This window comes from Girardinichthys multiradiatus, chromosome 12, assembly GCF_021462225.1.
Source record: "Girardinichthys multiradiatus isolate DD_20200921_A chromosome 12, DD_fGirMul_XY1, whole genome shotgun sequence".
Lineage (NCBI taxonomy): Eukaryota > Metazoa > Chordata > Actinopteri > Cyprinodontiformes > Goodeidae > Girardinichthys > Girardinichthys multiradiatus.
Genome location: NC_061805.1, coordinates 15,120,049 through 15,140,581, shown reverse-complemented (window position 1 = coordinate 15,140,581; position 20,533 = coordinate 15,120,049). Strand labels below are relative to the sequence as shown.

The following is a 20,533-nucleotide window of genomic DNA, read 5'->3' as shown; positions in this document are numbered from 1 at the left end:
TCGCACCCCTATTTGTTACCGTTTCGTCCATTCCTACTGCTGTTTCGTACCTCATAAACCATCTCGTGCCTATGCACTGAAACCATTGCTTATTAGTTTTTTATATAAAATAATCAGAAATAGTGAATACAGACAAAAAATTGTATGCCATGGTTAAGTACAAGGCTGTGAAAGGGTTTGTTTGCGCGTACCAAATCGAAGAAGTAAGAGACGGTGTGGTAATGCGTTGGTACGAAATGAGGGTAAAAATTATTTTGCAGGATGGATGGATGTTATGAAATTTTGAAATTAGATTTTGACATCATTATCCCTTTCACGAGGAGGCAAAATAAATATTGTACCTTTATTTATTGTACCCATACAGAAATGTTTACGCATCACCTTTACTCGGTGTTTAAATTTGCACCTAAACTTTTTCATTCTCCACGTAATCTTCAATTACGCACGAATCCCTCCATTTACGCACAACCTGAACGCCCCTCCTCATAGGGTCCAAAAATGAGATCACATGTTGCAATTCCCACGTAGAGTCCAGCCAGCCAGTGCGCTCCCGCTGAGCTCTTCTACCCCTCGCAGTTTCCAGATGCAGGCGCAGAAACGTAAAGAAGCCGGACTGTAACTTTTTGCGGAGGACTTTTTGCGTTAGATCTTGCTATGACAAAATAACTTGTGAAGTTTTTTGTTGTTGTTTTTCACGAGTAATCTAACCTGGGTCTTTTATGATACTGTTAGAACTTTTTATTGTAACATTGGGTTGGAAACATGGGCTGCTTTATCCTTATCATGAAACAATGACCAACCTCTTAGATTTGTCTTAATGTGGGGAATTAGGCTGTTTCAGCAAATAACGTGGTACAGTTCTCAACAGCAATGGCATTTTGTTTGCATATTCAACTTTTTGCTGCTTTTGTCTTATGTTTTAAGGTAAGTTAATTCTTTAAAGTAATCAGCTCATTTTCCGCATGTCATGCTTTGTGAAACTTTAGATTTTTCTTTTACAGGTGTGTGCTCAGATGGTGCCAAATGAAAAGCGTCCAGGTAGTGGCCAGTTTTTCATATACACATTATATCACACTTTTGTTTTCTGTCAGATCAACAGATCAAATGACAACATATTGGTTGGGAAATATACAATAACTTGAGAAAACAATGTGTTCCAGCGTCTGTTTCCATGGAGGGTTGTTATTTGTTTTCATCTCTTTAATCAGAATTGTCTGCAACATAAACAGCTTTTGCAGCTGGTTTGATTCATCATCATCAATCTCTTGATCCAACTAACTTCCAAAAGTGGATGCCGGCGTAATAATAAACCCTGAGCAATGTCCTTTAGGGACACTTGTTTACCTGCAATCTTTCTGTCCAGGCCTGCAGGTGTTGGCCACAGCTTCACATTATTGGCCTCTCGATGTAGTGGATGGAATTCATGAGCTGTGGGACAAGATTGGAGACAGACCACGTTATGTCAGCGACAGTGAAATAAGTATGAGCATACATGGCCGCCATGTTTACATTTAGGGCCTGCCTAGAAAGCCCTTTTGTTCACTATTCTCACTTTTGCCACTGTCATCATGTCTGTTCAGTGTCCCACTCACTTTAGAGACCTTTTATTTCTTGTTGAATATACAGTGCCTTACAAAAGTAGTCACACCCCTTAAACGTTTTCACATGTTGACACATTACAACCAGAAACTTACATTTTCTTCACTTGGAATTAATGTGATAGACCATCAAAAGGTTCTGTATAATTGTGAAATGGAGGGAAAAAGATGAAAAGTTTTCAATTTCTTTTTACAAATGACCTTTTGAAAAGTTTGGCGTGCATTTGTATTCCGTACATACAGCCACTTTTTGCTGCAGTTAAAGCTACAAGTCTTCTGGGATATGTCTCCTATCATCTTTGCACATCTATAAACTGACCTGTTTGCCTATTTTCTTTTGCAAAATACCTTAAGATCAGTCAGATTGGATGGATAGCATCTAGAACAGCAATTATAAAGCCTTATTACAGATTCTCAATTGGATTAGGTCTGGAGTTTAACTGAACCATTGAATAAAATAATGTACTTTTATCTTAAATATTGCATTATTGCTGTGGCTGTATTTGTAGAGTTGTTTTCCTGAGCCTCTGCACCAGTCTCTGCAACAATTTTGCTTCTAGTATTATCCAATATAAAGTTATATTCAGTAAATTAGGATATTATTGAAAAGTTCATTTTTTTACTGTGGGCTACACGGTGGCGCAGTTGGTAGCACGGTTGCCTTGCACCAAGAAGGTCCTAGGTTCGACTTTTTTTCTGCATGGAGTTTGCATGTTCTCCCCGTGCATTTGTGGGTTCTCACCAGGTACTTCGGCTTCCTCCCGCAATCCATAAACATGACTGTTAGGGTAATTGGTCTCTAAATTGCCCTTAGGGGTGAGTGCATGGTTGTTTGTCCTTTGTGTCTCTGTGATGGACTGGCGACCTGTCCAGGGTGTACCCTGCCTCTTGCCCATAGACTGCTGGAGATAGGCACCAGCTCCCCCATGACCCACTATGGAATAAGCGGTATAGAAGATGAATGAAGGAATTCATTTTTTACATAAACTCGCTAAGTAAAATGCATTATATAGATTACTTATACTGATGTTTTAAAGCTTTTATTTCTGTTAATTATGATGATTTTCCGCTTACATGTAATTTAAACATGCATTTAAGATTAGAATATGACAGACCAATAAAAAAAAAGACATTTGAATTCAGAAATGAGGGCTTAATGAAAAGTACGTTTAAGACCTGTGCAGGTAGTACCCCTCCTCTCACCCATAGACCACTGGAGATAGGCACCAGCTCCGCCAGGACCCTGAATGGAAGAAGCAGGTATAGAAAATGAATGGATGGATGAATATGACTGTAACGCTCCAACCATCCAGCAATCAATTTTGACCAGCTTCATTGCCATTGCTGAAGAAAAGCATTTCTGCAGCATGATTTCGTCACCACTATGCTTCAAATTAGGATCTCATTGTATCAGATTAAAAAGAGGCCAAAAGACCAATGCAAGCAATGCATCCTTTTCCTTTTGTTTTGCAGTTATGTGCAGCTCTGCGTTGGTCTGTTACATAAAATCCAAAGAAAATTCATTGAGGTTTGTGGTTGTAATGTGATAAATGTTGAAAAGTGCCATGGATGCTTTTCCAAGCCACTCTATGACTACTGGTTTGTAAACCAGTTATACTGAATACTTAGGGAAATACTAAAAATGTTTAAGCGGGATCTGATTTGGATATGAGCATGTTATGTGGCCTCACTCTGTGTTTACCTTCACCAGCATCACTCTATCTCATACCTGTGCAGCACGTCCCTCCCATTGATTTGCTCTCACTGTTCTCTGGAAATTATTGTTTTTGTCTTCTCTTTTTTGTCCAGCTGTCAGAATCCACAACCACACTGTGCTCCCTTCTTCCCATAACTCTTCCTATGTGTATACCAATGACTCTGCCTACACTAACATTTCCGCAATAGTAGGTGAGAATCCATCATTTTCTTCTCACTTAGAGTCCTTTGTGCATCACACACTGCAGCAAATCATTGCAAATCTTTTGGTCCTTCACTTGTTTGTCCTTGACGTACGAGACTTCTTTTAGGCTTATATATCTTAGGCTTTCGTCAAAACATAGTTGGAAGTCATTTTTATTGGTTTAGGCCAAAGGTGGACAAAAACTAGAAAACTTGAATAATTAGCATAAATCCAAACCATTCAATTTTGATAATTTAAAAAAATCATTATTTAAACAATATGTACTTCAAGCTCTTCAGTTATCTCCTAATTTTAAATGTATGTCTGTAATTTATATTTTGCTACAGACATTGTTGAAGGAGTATACAATAGGGGCATCTTTCTGAACAGCGATAACGGCGGCTTTTTTCTTCACTTTGGAACCTACCAGAACTCCTGCATGAGTGATCCTATTCTGTGTGGTCTTGAGGGTAGGTGCAGTATATTTCATACATATACACTTATCAGAATCAGCTTTATTGCCAAGTTTGTACAGACGAACAAGGAGTTTGACTCTGGTACACTTTGCTCTCAATAATAAAGAATATATTTTTTAAATGTACATATATACACAATTGACTTTACAGTAGAATATAATGTGGGATCAGTCCAAGTATGCATGGTGTTGTTCTGGAACTCTGACTATCAAGTGTTCATCAGAGAAACAGCCTGGGGGAATAAACTGTCTTTGTGGCAACTGGTTTAAGCAGACAGTGCTCTGTAGCGCCACCTGAAGGTAAAAGCCTAAACAGTTTATGTGCAGGGTGTGTGGGCTGTGTAGAGATTTTCGCTGCCCTTTTCCTTACCCTAGACCTGTATTAGTCCTGGATAGAGGGAAGGTCAGCCCTGATAATGCTCTCTGCAGACCTGATTGTACATTGCAGTGTAGATCTATCCTGTTTTGTCGATGACCCAAACCACACTGAGATGGACGAAGACAGACTAAATTATGGCAGTGTAGAAGATGACCAGCAGCTCCTGTGGAAGGTTGTACTTCTTGAGTTGCCTCTGCTGGGCCTTCTCCTGAAAACTGTCTATGTGTGAGAACCAACTCAGGTCTCCAGAAATGGAACCGGAAGTGGTCCACAGCAGGATGGTTAGGGGGTATGTGGGGGCGGTGTTCTCCAAAAGTCCACCACCATCTCCACAGTCTTGAGTGGGTTAAGTTCCAGGTGGGTCTGACCACACCAGTGTCTCAGCCGATCCACCTCCTCTCTGTATGCAGACTCATCACTGTCCTGGATCAGTCCAATAACAGTGGTGTCATTTGCAAACTTCAGGAGTTTCACAGATGGATCCGGCAGGGGGCCTCAACAGTCGCTCAAAGAATTTCATGACCACAGATGTCAGGGCGACAGGCCTGTTGTCATTTAATCCTGTGATGGTGGGTTTCTTGGGTACTGGTATGATGGTGGAGCATTTGAAGCAGGAGGGAACCTCACACAGCTCCAGTGACTCTTTGAAGATCTCAGTGAAGATGGGTGCCAGTTGGTCAGTGCAGGCTGTCATGCATGATGGGGAGACGTCAGGTCCTGAAATTTATATCTAATAAAATCAGATATTTATTGTACATACACTGTATAAAAAGATACACGATTTTTCTCACTGTCTGACATTACATCAGATCAAATAGTTCCTGTTATAGGTTATTGAGGATTACCAAATTGTTTCTATTTGCTTAATACCAGAATATTGAGAGATAATGCTTTGAGAGAATTAGTTCATTATAGCAATTCAAGACCTTGTACACATGTACATTACTATGACATATGACACAATTTGAGAATCCCAGATGATGATGTTTTGACTTTGTAAGCCAAGACATCATCATCTGCAGAAATATCTTAGGGCAACAACTCGAAAACACAAAGGCTCCTTGTGTGACATCAAGGGGAAAATGAACAGAAGTCTACCAAAATATCAAGAAGAAAATTGTGGACATCCACAAGTTCTGTTCTTCCTTGGATACAATTTCCAGATGCCTGACAGTGCCACAACTAATTAACAATTATATGCAAATAATAACACCAAAGGAATTTCCAAGGATCTTTCTGCTTTAGAAGGAGACAGGTTTTGTGCCCCAGAAATTAACATGTTTTGGTGTAAAACATGTTTATCAAGCCCAGAACAAAAGCAAAAAGCTCCGTGAAGTTGCTGTCTGAAGCATTATCCACAGTGAAAGGAGTTCTATACCACCATCGACTGAAAGGGAGCTCATAGAGGAAGAAGCAATCACTCCAAAACCAACATAAAAAAGTAAAGACAGATTACATTTTGCAAATTCACTTAGGGTCAAAGACCTTTTCTTTTTGGGACATGTCCTGTTGTCTGATGAAACTAAAATTAAAATGTTTAGCCATAATAATCATTGTTACATTTGAAGAAAAAAGGCAGTGGCTTGCCAGCCTGTTGTGTGTGGGTGATGTGCTGCAAGAGGGACTAGTGCAATGCACAAAATAAATTGCATCTTGAGGAAGGAACATTTTGTGCAATTACTGAAGCAAGATCTCAAGATACCCATGGGAAATTAAAGATTGGGCATGAATTGGTCTTGCAAATGTAAAATGAAAAAGTATATCTCCAAATTAGTCATAAAGTGACTTAAAGACAACAAAGTCAATATTTTTGGTGTGGCCCTCACAAATCCCTGATCCTAATTCCTTAGAAATGTTTAGGGCAAAGGGAGAAATGTTCAAAATTCCAAACTATTGTGAGAAGCACATGGAAGGATGCCGTAAACATCTCCAAATCACAGTTTAAATAACAATTCTACCATCAACGAGGAAAAGTATGTGAATTTTTTAATATGAAGAAAGTAATAAAAACCTTTGTTCTAATTATTCTGGCATTTTAAAAAAAGTAATAATTTTGGTGATCCTAAATGACCCAAAACAGGAAATGTATAGTCCAATTTCAGTCAAGCAGTAAGAAAAAAGGGTATGTGTCTTTTTAAACTGTATAAAACAAACTGAATGTAGCGATTTATGCAATATGTTATACACAACTGTAGTTATTTGGAAAAGCACATAATCTTACATTTATATTTTTTTTATGTATTTTTCTAGGTATGACCTTCTCCTTCTTTTGGAAAAACGAAAAGGCAGATTCCAATTTTGCCGTAGTGTCTGGACCAAAGGTTATTTCCAATGGCTTCTCAGTCTTTACAGACTCTCACAAAGGATTTGTGGAGCTTTACACGCGAGACAACAAACACTTTTGGAGGGCAGAAATTCCTATCTCAGGTACTGCAAACAAACACTCTTTTTTTTATAACACACTACTTCTTCAGAAAAGTGTTCGTACACATCTGTTGGGAATGCATTTAATTTGAACAAATCTTTAACTGTACACGTTGATTGTTTTCATGGTTTTAACTGACACCCAATGCTCCACAGTTGATTTGGTAAGTTATTTTGTAAATCTTTCTGCTGCAGCACAAAATATGCATCTTATTCAAGATGCAGTCATTTTGTGTGTTAAATTTAATTTTGGCTGATGATTACAGAATTGATGTTCTGGAAGTAGATCAAATGATCTGTAATGTTATAACTCAAACAAATGAGCCACAATGAAAACGAATTTTAAAAGCTAATAAATATTAGCCATTATTAACCTTATTAATTATTAAAAAGTTTTTGTCAATGTATTGTCAATGAATTTTATTAGAATTCAGTTGAAAATGTTGGGTCAGTCCTATTCATATTCATCGCGTGAAGTGAGCAGGCAGGGAGGCTGACATGTTTATATGGGTTGTATATTGAGTAAATATATAAACATGCAATGAATAAAAATTGTCATGAGACTTTTGGCTAAGACGGTTTTTGAGTTGAACATTAATTTAGGTTTGTATCTAGCTTTGTCTAGTTTAGTGACAGCGCTAATGATTTAGTCAAAGTTATTAGCTAGCTGAGCATCTTTAACCTGAGACAGTTGTTGCCAGTCCACAGCACATCTTAGCTGTGGTTGCCAAGGAAAAGATTTACACGCAACTTTGTTAGAATAGATTTAAAATGTGTACTCTATTACAGTAACATGTTATGTCTTAATCACAAACTGTTTGTCCTGGCTGCTCAACAGTTCATGCAGAGGCTTCATAACTCAATCTGGATTTGAATTCTCTATTCCAGAGCATCAAATGCTCCCTGATTCTCATACAGTAACACGCCAGACCTGTAGGACTGAATGTCCCAATCTCTCAGCTGTCCCTCTTTCTTTTCACAAGTGTTAGGAAAACCTTAAAGGGTGACTTAACCTCGGGGTTTGATGTGACCAACTTTTTATTAATAAAAGCTGAGAATTGAGTAGTTTTTAGAGAGAAATCTGAATGAGTTGAGAAGTGGAGGAGGTCTTGGCACATATGCTTTATATTGTAAGCAAAAAAAGGAAATGTATTATGATCTTCTGGCAGATATGTTTTGAGACAGTGAATGTATTGTCCTTGGGGACCTTCTTGTTGTTCATTTACTTCCTTGCCTTTCATAATAGCAAATGTTTTGGGAAATACTAAGACACATATGGGGATAAACTGCAGGAACTATTTAAATCTCAGATATTTCATCAACAGCAAACATGTTTACAGTAATCAGTGTATACTCATACTTTTAGTTATACTTTCATCTAAACATTTCTTCAAAATAGAAACATTATCCACTATATTATTTATATTGTTTATGTCCACTCCAGAGAAATACATTATCAGCTTGAAAATGACCGGTTAACTTGGTGATTTAGCATTTTAAGTAATAAATTCTACTGGTTCTTAAACTTGGAACTGGGACATGTTTAACCTTGTCTTCACAGGTAGAGAGAACACAAGGTAAGTGCCCTACAGCTATTATTCTTGGTTTAGTGTCCTTCACTACTTCACAATAAGTACACTTCTATTTACTTTGCTAGTAATTAATGCCAACGTTTTTTTGGAGTACCACTAAAGTCAGACCAAGTAGAACCAGTCATATTTGTACCACAGTCTGAGGACTGAGATGCATTTATCCATCAGAAATATATCTGTAATCACAAAAGTTTGTGAGGAGCACAAAGTCACATGTTTGGGTTTGTATAGAGGTCAGGCAATTTTAGGTACATCGCTTCCATGAGTCACAACAAATGTGTCTACCTAAAAATGTTAGCAATTTGCCTAATTGAGTTGATAGCATGACCAAAGACCCCTTGTCACATAAAAACACAAATTGGAGTATTTATCACTGACAAATGAGGCACTTAGTGATAACATCATTTTTTTAAATGAAGAGCATATAGGTTACATTTTAATATTTTTTTTTTTATTGAGGTAATAGCAAAATGCACAACTTATTTTCTAGAGATATAAAAAAAAAAAAAAATTGGTTTCTTAAGAAATGTTTTGCTTGATCTTTAAAATTAACATAATTATAAAATTTTGAAAAACATCTAGACAAGAATTTTTTACATTATTGCTACTCTTTGATAAAGACTGTCTTAGTAAATTTGGTTTGTAAACTCGCTAAATTTAAAAATATACAGATTTTACCATCATGACATCAATAAAAATATTTTTTACTTCTTTTTGAAAAGTAAACCAACATTTTTTAAACAGTCCTTTATCTTAGAATGCCTTCATTAAATGAAACTTTGTTTCATTTAAAATTTTCAGTAAATAAAACATTTTCTGATCCCTTTTTTCCTCTTTTAGGCCCATTTTGGACACATGTTCTGTTCACCTGGACCAAGAAGGATGGTCTGAAAGTTTATATCAACGGGACTTTCTGTGATGGAGATCCAACCGGCAGTGTCTCAGAGAACTCTGGGGACCGCAGTTCTGATGTTTTCCTTAAAACTGAGAATAGGGCACATCGTCATTATGCAACGCTGGTTTTTGATGAATTTGTCATCTGGAAAAGGGCCCTTTCACCTCATCAGATCAAACTTTATTATGGTGCAGCTCTAGGTAGGACAATATCCTCTCTTGTAAAGTGTTTCCTGGGTTTTAGCATAGGCCATGTCAATTAAAATGTTTCCTCCCTTTTTACTCAGAGGAAACAGGAGTTAAAATGAAATGTCCTTCCTTCATGCCAAATCTCTTTAATGACATTTAGGCAAAACAACCATAATGTAAACTGTGCACCGACACACTCCTCCACTCTCACACAATTTAAGTCCACAGCTGAAATAGTTCTGCCTTTTAAGTATCTATCCAAGTGTAGAGGCATGTTAAGCTGCAGAAGGCAGATCGTTTTAATTTAATGTGACAAGTTACAACATACAAGGAGCAAACCTCCACACTCTTAAATGTTTTTGTTCTGTTTACCTCCTCTGGTCAGTGGAGGACCATAAATGGAGATGGAGGAGATTTAAAAAAAATAACCACTATCTGTCAGGTGTGAATCAAAATTAGAACATTCTACTATCGTGTTTGAATCATATTGATTCCTCGGGGTGATTTGTAGCTTCATATGTGTAGAGTTACAGCTGGCTGCGATGTGTAAAGAATTTAAATAATCCACAGAGCTTTCTTTTCTTCTCTGAAAATATTTCCATAAGCAATATAATTCACAGGTTATTTCTCGACCACAACACTCTGGCTGTTATTGCTCACGATATGTATTTTTAGTTCTCAATGACTCTTCTATAATACATTTAATACATTTTACTATCAATCAAAGAAGAGCTGGAATGATTCAGATCCCTAACACACACCCGAATATGGTCATTTTATAGTAGCTTGTAAGAGGTGGTTTCATTAAATGAGTGCAAAGACATACACATTATCTAAACCCTGTACAGTCTGCTGTGGTAACATGTGTGTTTGATCATTCATGTCTAATGGAGGTTGCAAGTCTCTGGATCTGGCATTTGTTATTTCATGACTGGTGAGTGCAATCAGAATGTAAGCTTTATGCTGATAAAATCCAGCTACAGAACAACAGTCAGACCTGGTTAGGTGCCCGAAGCACCGAATAACAAAATAACAAAAAAGGAAAGAATATGTCAACTGATAAAATAAAGGAACCAGCTAAACAGGTCAACAGTCTGATAATTATTGTGTATTTCAAAAGAGCCCTTTTCTTTTTTTAGGTCAGGATATGGCTTCTGCCACAACACACGGAAATGCCGTAGATATCCCCACAACTACAGCAACAGGGGTAAGTGTCTCTAAACCTTTCCTTTACATGATTCTACCCCTTTGCCTATTCATACCCCTATTTCATACAAACACACTGAAAAATCCGACCTTTAATTTGAGTGGGAATTAGTGCTATGTTAATAATTATTCATTGTTTTTCACAAAATCGTGGTGACACAATTATTGGCACTGCTGCTGCTTTACAACCCTCTTTTGCCAATAGAATAGCACTTAGTCTCAGCAAATGCATCTGCCTTTTCCTGTAACCAACTGTTATTCCATTTTTTCTGTAGCAGTCCCTGTAAAAGTCTGCAATATACACTTTTAAATTCATTTTACCGGTGTGACTAATTTGTCATTGTTCCCCAGTGTTCAGGACATAGTTTACATAAAGATTATTAAGTTTATAAATTTTTGAATCATTTTGTACTGTTTTTCATTTTGTAAGATGAAAAGGAACTGTTATTTTACCGAACAAAACTATTGGAAATACTTGTAGGTTGTGAAATTTTAAATGCTCATTTTTGTGTCAGTAAAATGCCAGTAAATTTGACTTGCACTGCTCTTCTATTTCATATGTTGTTTATTTCTTTTGGTTGCCAAGTATTTAGATGAATTGTGGGGACAAATCATAATAAAAATCATCAAATCTTTCTCTAAATTAAATGTAATTTTATTTCAATATTTGACATAATACTCTGTTGATTGATTCTGGTTCTGATCCCTTTTTGGGCCAGTGACACTTATGAAATATTACAGATAATGACCCCTCATCAAACCAAAAAGACTATGACCAGATTATAGAAAATCCCTTTTAGTTACATTGGGTACAAAATGTCCTCAAAGCGGGTATTGGCACATGGTTGAAATGAAACACACCATGGCAGATTGCTCCTTTTTGCACAGAAACAAGTTGGGTTTGAAATGACCAAAACTGCAAAAGTACCTAATACTAAAGGGGCAAAATGACTCTGGACTCAACGAGATATATTCTGAAACCTTAAAAAGCCTAACATTCAAACATTCTGAGTAAAATGCAACAGCTACAAAGAAAATGTATGGAGAGAAAATCACTTGAAGTGTTTTGGACCAAAACAAAACACCAAAAATGTCACAGAAGTGGGAAAAGGGGTCTTTTGCTTCAATATGCACAAACAGTTCTTTATCTATCGAGGCATTGTTTTCTTTTTGTCAATAGATGAGAAGAAAGATATTGATAACACATGTGAAGAGAAAGCTGTTTATGAAAGCTCTGGGAGTAGAAAAAATAATCAGAAACTAGAGGACAGTAAAAACAGCTGCTCCACATGGCTTCTTCTAACAAACCGTGTAGAGAAATAGCGGTACAAAATCACATTTCTATAGAGTATTCCCTGATTTTAGTCACTAAACATTCGTGTGTATCTTGGAGCTCTGTGTTTATTCAACGCTTGCCTCCACATCCTTTGTATGCTGTCTCCCCAGAGAGCATTTGAAGTGACTCCTCCTGTCATCAGCAGTCATCAGGAGGTGGTCCAAAGCTCCCAGGGGCCAAACACTATGCCTGTACTGGACTTCCTCAGCACACTGCCCAACAGGACAATTCCTCACAACGCTGCCAACAACCTCACACAGGTCCTGGAGCAGAGCACAAAAAAAGCTATAATTACACTTTCAAAACAAGATCACACACTGATACAATGCCCACCCATGTTCAGATGATGCAGCAGTTCCATGATGTTCATTTTCTTCCATCCAGGCTTTTCTCAAAAGCGTGGAAGAGGTTCTGTCCTCTCCAGGATTACCGGAGGTAAATGAGGTCACTGTTGTTGTCTACAGGCAAAACATGAAAAAATATTGCAGAAGCAATCTGACAGTTACTGAAGCGGTCATTGACTCTGAGTTTTTAGCACTGCATATTTCTGGCATTAGAGGTGCTTTGAACAGTGACAGTAAAAGGCAGTAAGTCTGGACATTAATTCAGCTTGCACTCAAACAGGATACTTTAAATGAGGTTATGTCACAAGACTGGCAAACAGTTGTTACCAACACAACACATTCAAAGGAAATTGGCAGCTTCCTTTAATCAACAGTTATCGTGGTTAAATCTTTGTGCTCTGATATTCAAACATCACTATAGTTTCAAAGGCCTGGGTGCTCAGAACAATTTTTTATATTTTTATAAATATATATTATATATATATTATAGGTCAAACATTTTTAGAATCCCTTTGTCGTTTAATGCTTTTCTTTATGTTCATGACTATTTACATTGTACATACAAGGGTTGGACAATGAAACTGAAACACCTGTCATTTTAGTGTAGGAGGTTTCATGGCTAAATTGGACCAGCCTGGTAGCCAGTCTTCATTTGTTGCACATTGCACCAGTAAGAGCAGAGTGTGAAGGTTCAATTAGCAGGGTAAGAGCACAGTTTTGCTCAAAATATTGAAATGCACACAACATTATGGGTGATATACCAGAGTTGAAAAGAGGACAAATTGTTGGTGCACATCTTGCCGGCGCATCTGTGACCAAGACAGCAAGTCTTTGTGATGTACCAAGAGCCACGGTATCCAGGGTAATGTCAGCATACCACCAAGAAGGACAAACCACATCCAACAGGATTAATTGTGGACACAAGAGGAAGCTGTCTGAATGGGATGTTCAGGTGCTAACCCGGATTGTATCCAAAAAACATAAAACCACGGCTGCCCAAATCACGGCAGAATTAAACGTGCACCTCAACTCTCCTGTTTCCACCAGAACTGTCCGTCGGGAGGTCCACAGGGTCAATATACACGGCCGGGCTGCTATAGCCAAACCTTTGGTCAATCATGCTAAACGTCAGTTTCAATGGTGCAAAGAGCAAAAATCTTAGGCTGTGGACAATGTGAAACATGTATTGTTCTCTGATGAGTCCACCTTTACTGTTTTCCCCACATCCGGGAGAGTTACGGTGTGGAGAAGCCCCAAAGAAGCGTACCACCCAGACTGTTGCATGCCCAGAGTGAAGCATGGGGGTGGATCAGTGATGGTTTGGGCTGCCATATCATGGCATTCCCTTGGCCCAATATTTGTGCTAGATGGGCGCATCACTGCCAAGGACTACCGAACTATTCTTGAGGACCATGTGCATCCAATGGTTCAATCATTGTATCCTGAAGGCGGTGCCGTGTATCAGGATGACAATGCACCAATACACACAGCAAGACTGGTGAAAGATTGGTTTGATGAACATGAAAGTGAAGTTGAACATCTCCCATGGCCTGCACAGTCACCAGATCTAAATATTATTGAGCCACTTTGGGGTGTTTTGGAGGAGCGAGTCAGGAAACGTTTTCCTCCACCAGTATCATGTAGTGACCTGGCCACTATCCTGCAAGAAGAATGGCTTAAAATCCCTCTGACCACTGTGCAGGACTTGTATATGTCATTCCCAAGACGAATTGACGCTGTATTGGCCGCAAAAGGAGGTCCTACACCATACTAATAAATTATTGTGGTCTAAAACCAGGTGTTTCAGTTTCATTGTCCAACCCCTGTAGATTCTCACTGAAGGCAACAAAACTGTGAATGAACACATATGTAATTATGTCGCAAACAAAAATTTGTAAAAGAACTTTAAATATGTTTTATATTTTAGATTCTTTAAAGTAGATGCCCATTGCTGTGATGACTGAAATATTAACCTTTGGCTGTCTCTCAATGAACCTCTGGGAAGTTCTTTCTAGACTCTTTGGAAAACTATTTTAGGTGACCACCTCATGGAGAGAATGCCAAGAAGCAGTTATCCAAGCAAAGCGGGGCTAATTTGAAGAATTAAAACAATCTAAAAATGTTTAGTTATTTCACATTTTTTGTTTACTACATAATTCCATGTGTGTTCATTCACAGTTTTGTTGCCTTTGGTGAGAAACTACAATGTAAATAGTCATGAAAATAAAGAGACCCATTAAGGGAGAAAGTGCATCTAAAACATTTGACTGGTAGTGTATATATGTTTATATTTTTTAACAGAAACATGGTAACTGATGTTCCTGTCAGACATGAACAGTATTTACAGTGTTCATAGCAAAGTCTACAAATTCTTGTCAGATTTGAGGAGCAATTTGAAAACAATGAAAAATATTTCTGTGATAGAAAAATAAACACAAAGTAGTGCATAACTGCGAAGTGGAACAAAAACGATATTGAAATGTCTTACAAATCAGCCCCTTTTACTCTGCAACCCTTATGAAAAATCCAATGCAATCAACCTTGCATTGGAGTGACCCAGTTTGTAAACAGAGTCCATCCCTGTGTAATTTGTCAACAAACAGAATCATGAAGTCCAAATAAACAGACCAGACGGGTCTTGGATAAAGTTCTAAAATTTAACACAGTTAAGTGCCACAGGCTTTAGAAGAGGGCAGAGGTTCTCCTTCCATCAGGACAAGGAACCAAACATAGAGCCAGAGTGACGATATGTTAGTGTCCCAGTCAAAGTCCAGGCATACATAAAGGTTGGGATGCACACCAAACTTTTCAGATTTTTATTTGTTAGAAATTTTGAAAAATCATGCATCATTTTACTTCAACTTCATATGTATGCAAGGTGCTATATTTGTAACACTGATTGCCTTTTTTTTAAATTATTTGTATTAATGTTTAGGCTAAATCCACATTATTTTCCTGTAAAGTCAACTACAAAATTAGACATACATAAATAAATGTATACATAAAGGATCAACTAAATGTATTGTTCATTAATAGTCCGGCCCGGTGGTCAGCAGTTTGATTGAGACAGTGGACACAGTGATGGGACACATGGTGACAAAGCTGGAGTTGAGCTCTAGCTCTCCCTTCTCCCTGGGTGGAACGTCTTTGGTTGCAGGTCAGAAAGATGCCAGCTCTCCATGTGTTAAATGGACCACCTTTGACTACCCACCCCTTCTACTTTTCAAAACACATTGGTTTTATTGTTGGCTTCTGAGTTTATTATTCTCATTTGTTTCTAAACTCTGATCCCCCTGCAGATTACTCACTGATGAAACTGCCACAAAACTTCAATCTGCCACATTACCGCTTTCCCACACAGGGGACAAATTACATCTCAGTACCTGGGGAGGCATTTATAATGCAGAGTAAGTGTAAATGTTACATGTTTTTGTTTATTGTTGTGTTTTCTGTGATAGACAGGGTAGCTTTTCCCATTTTAATTTGACCACTAAACATTGAATGTGCATCTTGAGCTTCTACAATAAGCTAAGATGTACTGTAAGAGTGCAGTCAAACAGCATGCATTCTAAAAGGGGATTAGGGTGAAGGCCTTAGTCTGTCTTTAGAGTGCCCTGCAGAAACCTACCTATGATTTTAATGTACCCTTTCATTTAAAACAGAGAGAATAAAAGACATTGCCCTTTTTTCCACTTCACTTCGTCATTAAAAAGAACGAGCCCCTGCAGTGGACTGAGGGAGAGGAATAATTACAGTGGGCATGAAAACGTTGTTTGTTCGACTTTGCGTTCAGGTCAGATTCTGCTGGCTCCATCTCGCTCCTTCATGCAGTGTTCTGGCATACAAACACAAATATAAACTGTATGAATAATTAATTTACAAACTTGTATCGAAATGGAATGGATGTTATAGCTTGACATGCGAGAGCCAGGGCCAAATTAAGTCATAGATGTGAATACCTGGCAGTATAAAATGCGTAAAGGGTAGCTTGTATATCCTAATAGAGCACAGAAAAGGCAAAGCATTGGAGAGTTCAGATGGTGTTTTCTTTGTTCACTCTTCTCCTTTGAAGAGCTGTGCAAGCAAACTGACCAAGACATGCTGTTCTGTAAAACTTGCTGGGAGGCCTTCAGTCGGAATAATATTTCTATGATCTTTCATGCACATTTGCTTAACGTATCCAAGCCCTTGTTGTCAGTCTCAGCGGGTTTCAACTGGAAGACCTTTGAACAGAGGAAAGGGGTCATTAAAAATTTCCCCCAATTACATTTTTTTTATCTCGTATTGAGGAGGGACAGAGCTGAAGGAAAGGTCAGATCAGGGGTGGGGGGACCAGACCTTCTGGTGTGCCACTGAAGTCATGTAAATGTTTCATAAGCATTCCCTGTAACTATGTGGCTCTTTATCTTTCACCTTTGTGAGACTATACAGCTGTCATATTAGCTAGCTGGTGCTGGTGTGCGGTGGCAAAGCGACGTTAATTAACTTCCCTTCTTTGTGAGCATTTTAGCAGCCCTGTTGAACATTCCTGGTACCTCTCACACTCTGCTTCTGTATGTCTACTTCTTTTCTTCAGCTGAAACCACCATTGTTGGCCTTTTCTACCACAACATGCATAAGTACTACAAAGAAATGAGTCCAGTCAAGACAAGGTAAGAGGAGGGGTGGCCTTTTGTGTTTTAAGGTATGGACATTGTTTTTTAAGTTCAAGCTATTTAAAAGAAAACCACTCAAAGCCCTTTTCTTTGTGCTAACTGTGTGGGAAATCATGTCCAAGGGGCTCAAGCTTCCTGAACCGCAGAACAGCTGGAGCCAAGAGCTTATCTGTACTTTTTCCCTATCTCTCATCTCACCACTCAGCGTCCACTGACTGATACACCCTGCTATTAACATGCCATATCTATCCCCCCACTGTCACAACCCTCTCAGATATTGTCACATCACTGGATCGTCTTGAGACATCTACTTTGATGTGTTTATGCTTATCAAGTGTGGTATAACTGCATTCAGGCGACTTTAATCTTCGCCAAATTCAAAGTGACAGTTTCTTGCAAAAGTATTCATAGCCCTTGACTTATTTATGAGTTTGTCACTTTACAACTACAAAACCCAATGTATTTTTGATGGATTTTTCTGAGTATTTTAATTGTGAAGTGAAAGAAAAAATGCACTTGGTTTTCTTTTTTTTTCCAATAAAAAATTGTAAATATTAGGCATGAGAAAAAAATAGTAGACAAATTAAGACAAAGGGGCATACGAAAGTGCTAAAACTGTTGAGAAGTCAATAGAACGCTTCATTTATTATACAATATCCCAGGCTTTGAACATTTTACTGAGCACTATCTCATCTGAGAGCGGAAAGACTACAAAACAACTGCAAGCCTACTATGACATGGCCATCCACCTAATCTGACAGTTTGGACAAGGAGAGCATTAATCAGAGAAGCAGCCAACAGGTCAAACTCTAGAGGAGCTGCAGAGATCCAAAGATAAGGTGGAAAATTCTTTCAGATGAACAACTGTTTCTCCACAAATCTGGCCTTTATGGAAGATTGGTAAGAGTGGCATTGTTGAAAGAATAGCCACAATAGGTCCAGTTTGAGGTTTGCATGCACACTTGTAGATGTTGGGCTGGTCATATGGGAATAAAAACATACTTTTGTCCTACATGCAAAGCCCTATGTGTGGAAGAAACAAACACTGTATATCACTATGAGCACACCATCTCCATGGTAATACAAGATGCTGGCAGTGTAATGCTGTGGGAAGTTTTTCTTCAGCATTGTCATTGGTCAGAGTTGGTGGGAAGATGGATGTCATTAAATACAGGACAATCTCGAAAGAAGTTAGAGGCTACAAAAGACTTTGCAGAGATTCACCTTACAGCAGGACAGTGACCCTTAACCGAAAAAATGCAATGTCTTTTTAGGAAAAGGTGGTCCTGCAAAGTTTGGAATTAGACTGACTAAAAGTAATTGATTTTTAACACTTCAGATTTTTATTTTTAAAAGTTTTTTACAGCATGTATATTTTTCCAAACACTTCACACATTATGCACTTCTTTGTTTTAGTCCATCATATAAAATCCCATTAAAACGCATAGCTATAACATCAGGAAATCTAAAAACATTCAAGGGGTGTGAATGCATTTCCAAGGCACCACATAGCAGCCTATTTGCAGATGTTTGTGATCTACTGGACTGTTCTGTGGATGAAAAAGATATTTTGTGTCTTTAGAGAGATGCTTGTATGATCCTAATGTCACATATCAGATAATGTTGAAAAACTACTGATGCTGTACTGGTGGCTGTCAGCGCAATTCATTAAAAAGACAGATGGCCAAAATCCCATCTCAGTGCTACTGTTCTGTTTCTCTGGTCTTCTGGGTGGCACTCATGTGTTAGTAGAGAACTTTTTGTAAGCTACATTTAAAAGTGAAATTTTGTGAAAAATAGAGATAAAACCAAACTGCGAGGATTTGATAAACATTTAACAAAAAAATTGAAAGACAGATTATTCTGTGTTAAAACTGAATACAACCGACCTCTCATTTAGAATTTGATTCATTCGTATCTTAAAATAATTAGCAACGGTACAACAAAAGTTCAAAATAGTTGTGTAATGTTCAGAAAATACCTGGTGGTGCCTTCTCATGGCAACAGATCCGTAATGTGATTACATTTTTATGTATGTAAAGTTGGATGTTGTGTGATAGATTGTCTGAGAAAACAGTTTACTAATAGTAGCATTTTGTTTTTTCCTTTACTGTTGGTTCTCATTTCCCTCTCTTTATCATTACAATATAATGTCTCCTTTATGGCACAACAGGATTACTCAATCAGCCAACTACAAGGATCACAAGATACAGGTAGCAAGCTGCCTGATCTCTTTGAAAGTAGAGCCTTTACCAGCTTTGTTGGCCAACCATTCGGGACCACCACTCATCAAGATTGTTCTCACTCATGTTCTGGTAAGAATAACTCAATGCAAATAACCCGATTCTTTTTATTTGACTCATGTCCTTAGCAATTTCTTTAAACTTCTTCTAAATTTGTAAGACTATGAAATGTGTCTGTCCCACTGCTGACTGTAGCTGTTGGTTGTGAGACACATCTTATCAGATGGTTCATGGTTTGCCTATCGCAACAGCAGTTTGAGCCCTCATATGAAATCTATAAACTCTATTTCTGGCTTTCTCTTATGTAAGAAGATGAGTGTCCACAACTGACTGAGGCTTGTGCAACTAGGCCTGCCCAGTGAATAGAGCGGACCCTGTTTTCTTTTTTCTCAGCCTGCTTGAATTTTTCCCCTCACAGAACATGTGGTGTCCAGAACTGATTATAGATATTTGAATTGCAAGCTTGGGGCACTTTAAAGCAACAATAGCTTTCTTTATGGATAACATGTTTTCCTTTGGTGCTTTACAAAGGGGGTCATGCCAGTTTACCATAGCAAATGCTACTGAAATACAGAATTGGAATGTTTTTAAAAAATGTGGATTGTATTAACTTTGTCTCCTGTAGTGGTGTAGTAGTGGTATTAGCCACATAAATTCTCAGGTCACTCTTTCTGCCCTGATAACATCTGCTCATAAATATAGGCCAGCCAAATGATGAAATTGATAAAGCATTTATCAAAACCAGTCAGACAAATCACCCATCAATGTGTTCCCACAAGAATCGTTCAATTTCTATTGAAGTCCATTATCAAAACCTTCTTTTCCTCTCTCACTCATAAAAGCAGGAAAGAAGCTTTTGTGGTGTCATAAAATTGTACTAATATTGATTTGTATGCGTTTTTCCTCACTTGGTGAAATAAATATTGATACTGTAATTATTTGGCCTGGTTCCTGTTCCAGTGATCCCTCTGTTTGTTTTAGCAGATGATCACCAGTTCAGCTGTCTTTCCAGTCAGAGCATTTCCATTTTTAGTTGGACTACCTCTGTTGTGAAAACAATTCTGCTTTGTGGAATTTCTCTTCACTGTATCCAGTCATAAAATGGTTGAAACACTCATTTCAACCTAATCTTAGCTCAGATGATCATCTAAGCTAAGGAGTTCTATTATGATTTACCATACAACACTTGTGGCCAGGATCATGTCCACAAATGAGCTCTTTTGCTATATCGGGTTTGCTGCTCATTGCTGTGGTCAGATTTAGTCAAAGGGAGACTATTTTTGGCACTTATATGTTGG

General features: G+C 38.0%; 1 protein-coding gene across 1 annotated transcript in view; it reads left to right on the top strand.

The window, feature by feature from the left end:
• Positions 1-597: 597 nt before the first annotated feature.
• Positions 598-20,533, top strand: part of adgrd1 (adhesion G protein-coupled receptor D1) — a 50,895-nt gene continuing 30,959 nt past the window's right edge. Inside the window, exons 1-14 of the mRNA XM_047380753.1 lie at positions 598-924; positions 1,002-1,038; positions 1,364-1,480; positions 3,408-3,506; positions 3,846-3,968; positions 6,603-6,779; positions 9,209-9,463; positions 10,591-10,658; positions 12,104-12,253; positions 12,378-12,428; positions 15,374-15,494; positions 15,637-15,744; positions 16,914-16,989; positions 19,166-19,307. Of these exons, the coding sequence (XP_047236709.1) occupies positions 871-924; positions 1,002-1,038; positions 1,364-1,480; positions 3,408-3,506; positions 3,846-3,968; positions 6,603-6,779; positions 9,209-9,463; positions 10,591-10,658; positions 12,104-12,253; positions 12,378-12,428; positions 15,374-15,494; positions 15,637-15,744; positions 16,914-16,989; positions 19,166-19,307 (1,578 nt within the window). The 5' untranslated portion in view covers positions 598-870. The remainder of the gene's footprint in view (positions 925-1,001; positions 1,039-1,363; positions 1,481-3,407; positions 3,507-3,845; positions 3,969-6,602; positions 6,780-9,208; positions 9,464-10,590; positions 10,659-12,103; positions 12,254-12,377; positions 12,429-15,373; positions 15,495-15,636; positions 15,745-16,913; positions 16,990-19,165; positions 19,308-20,533) is intronic.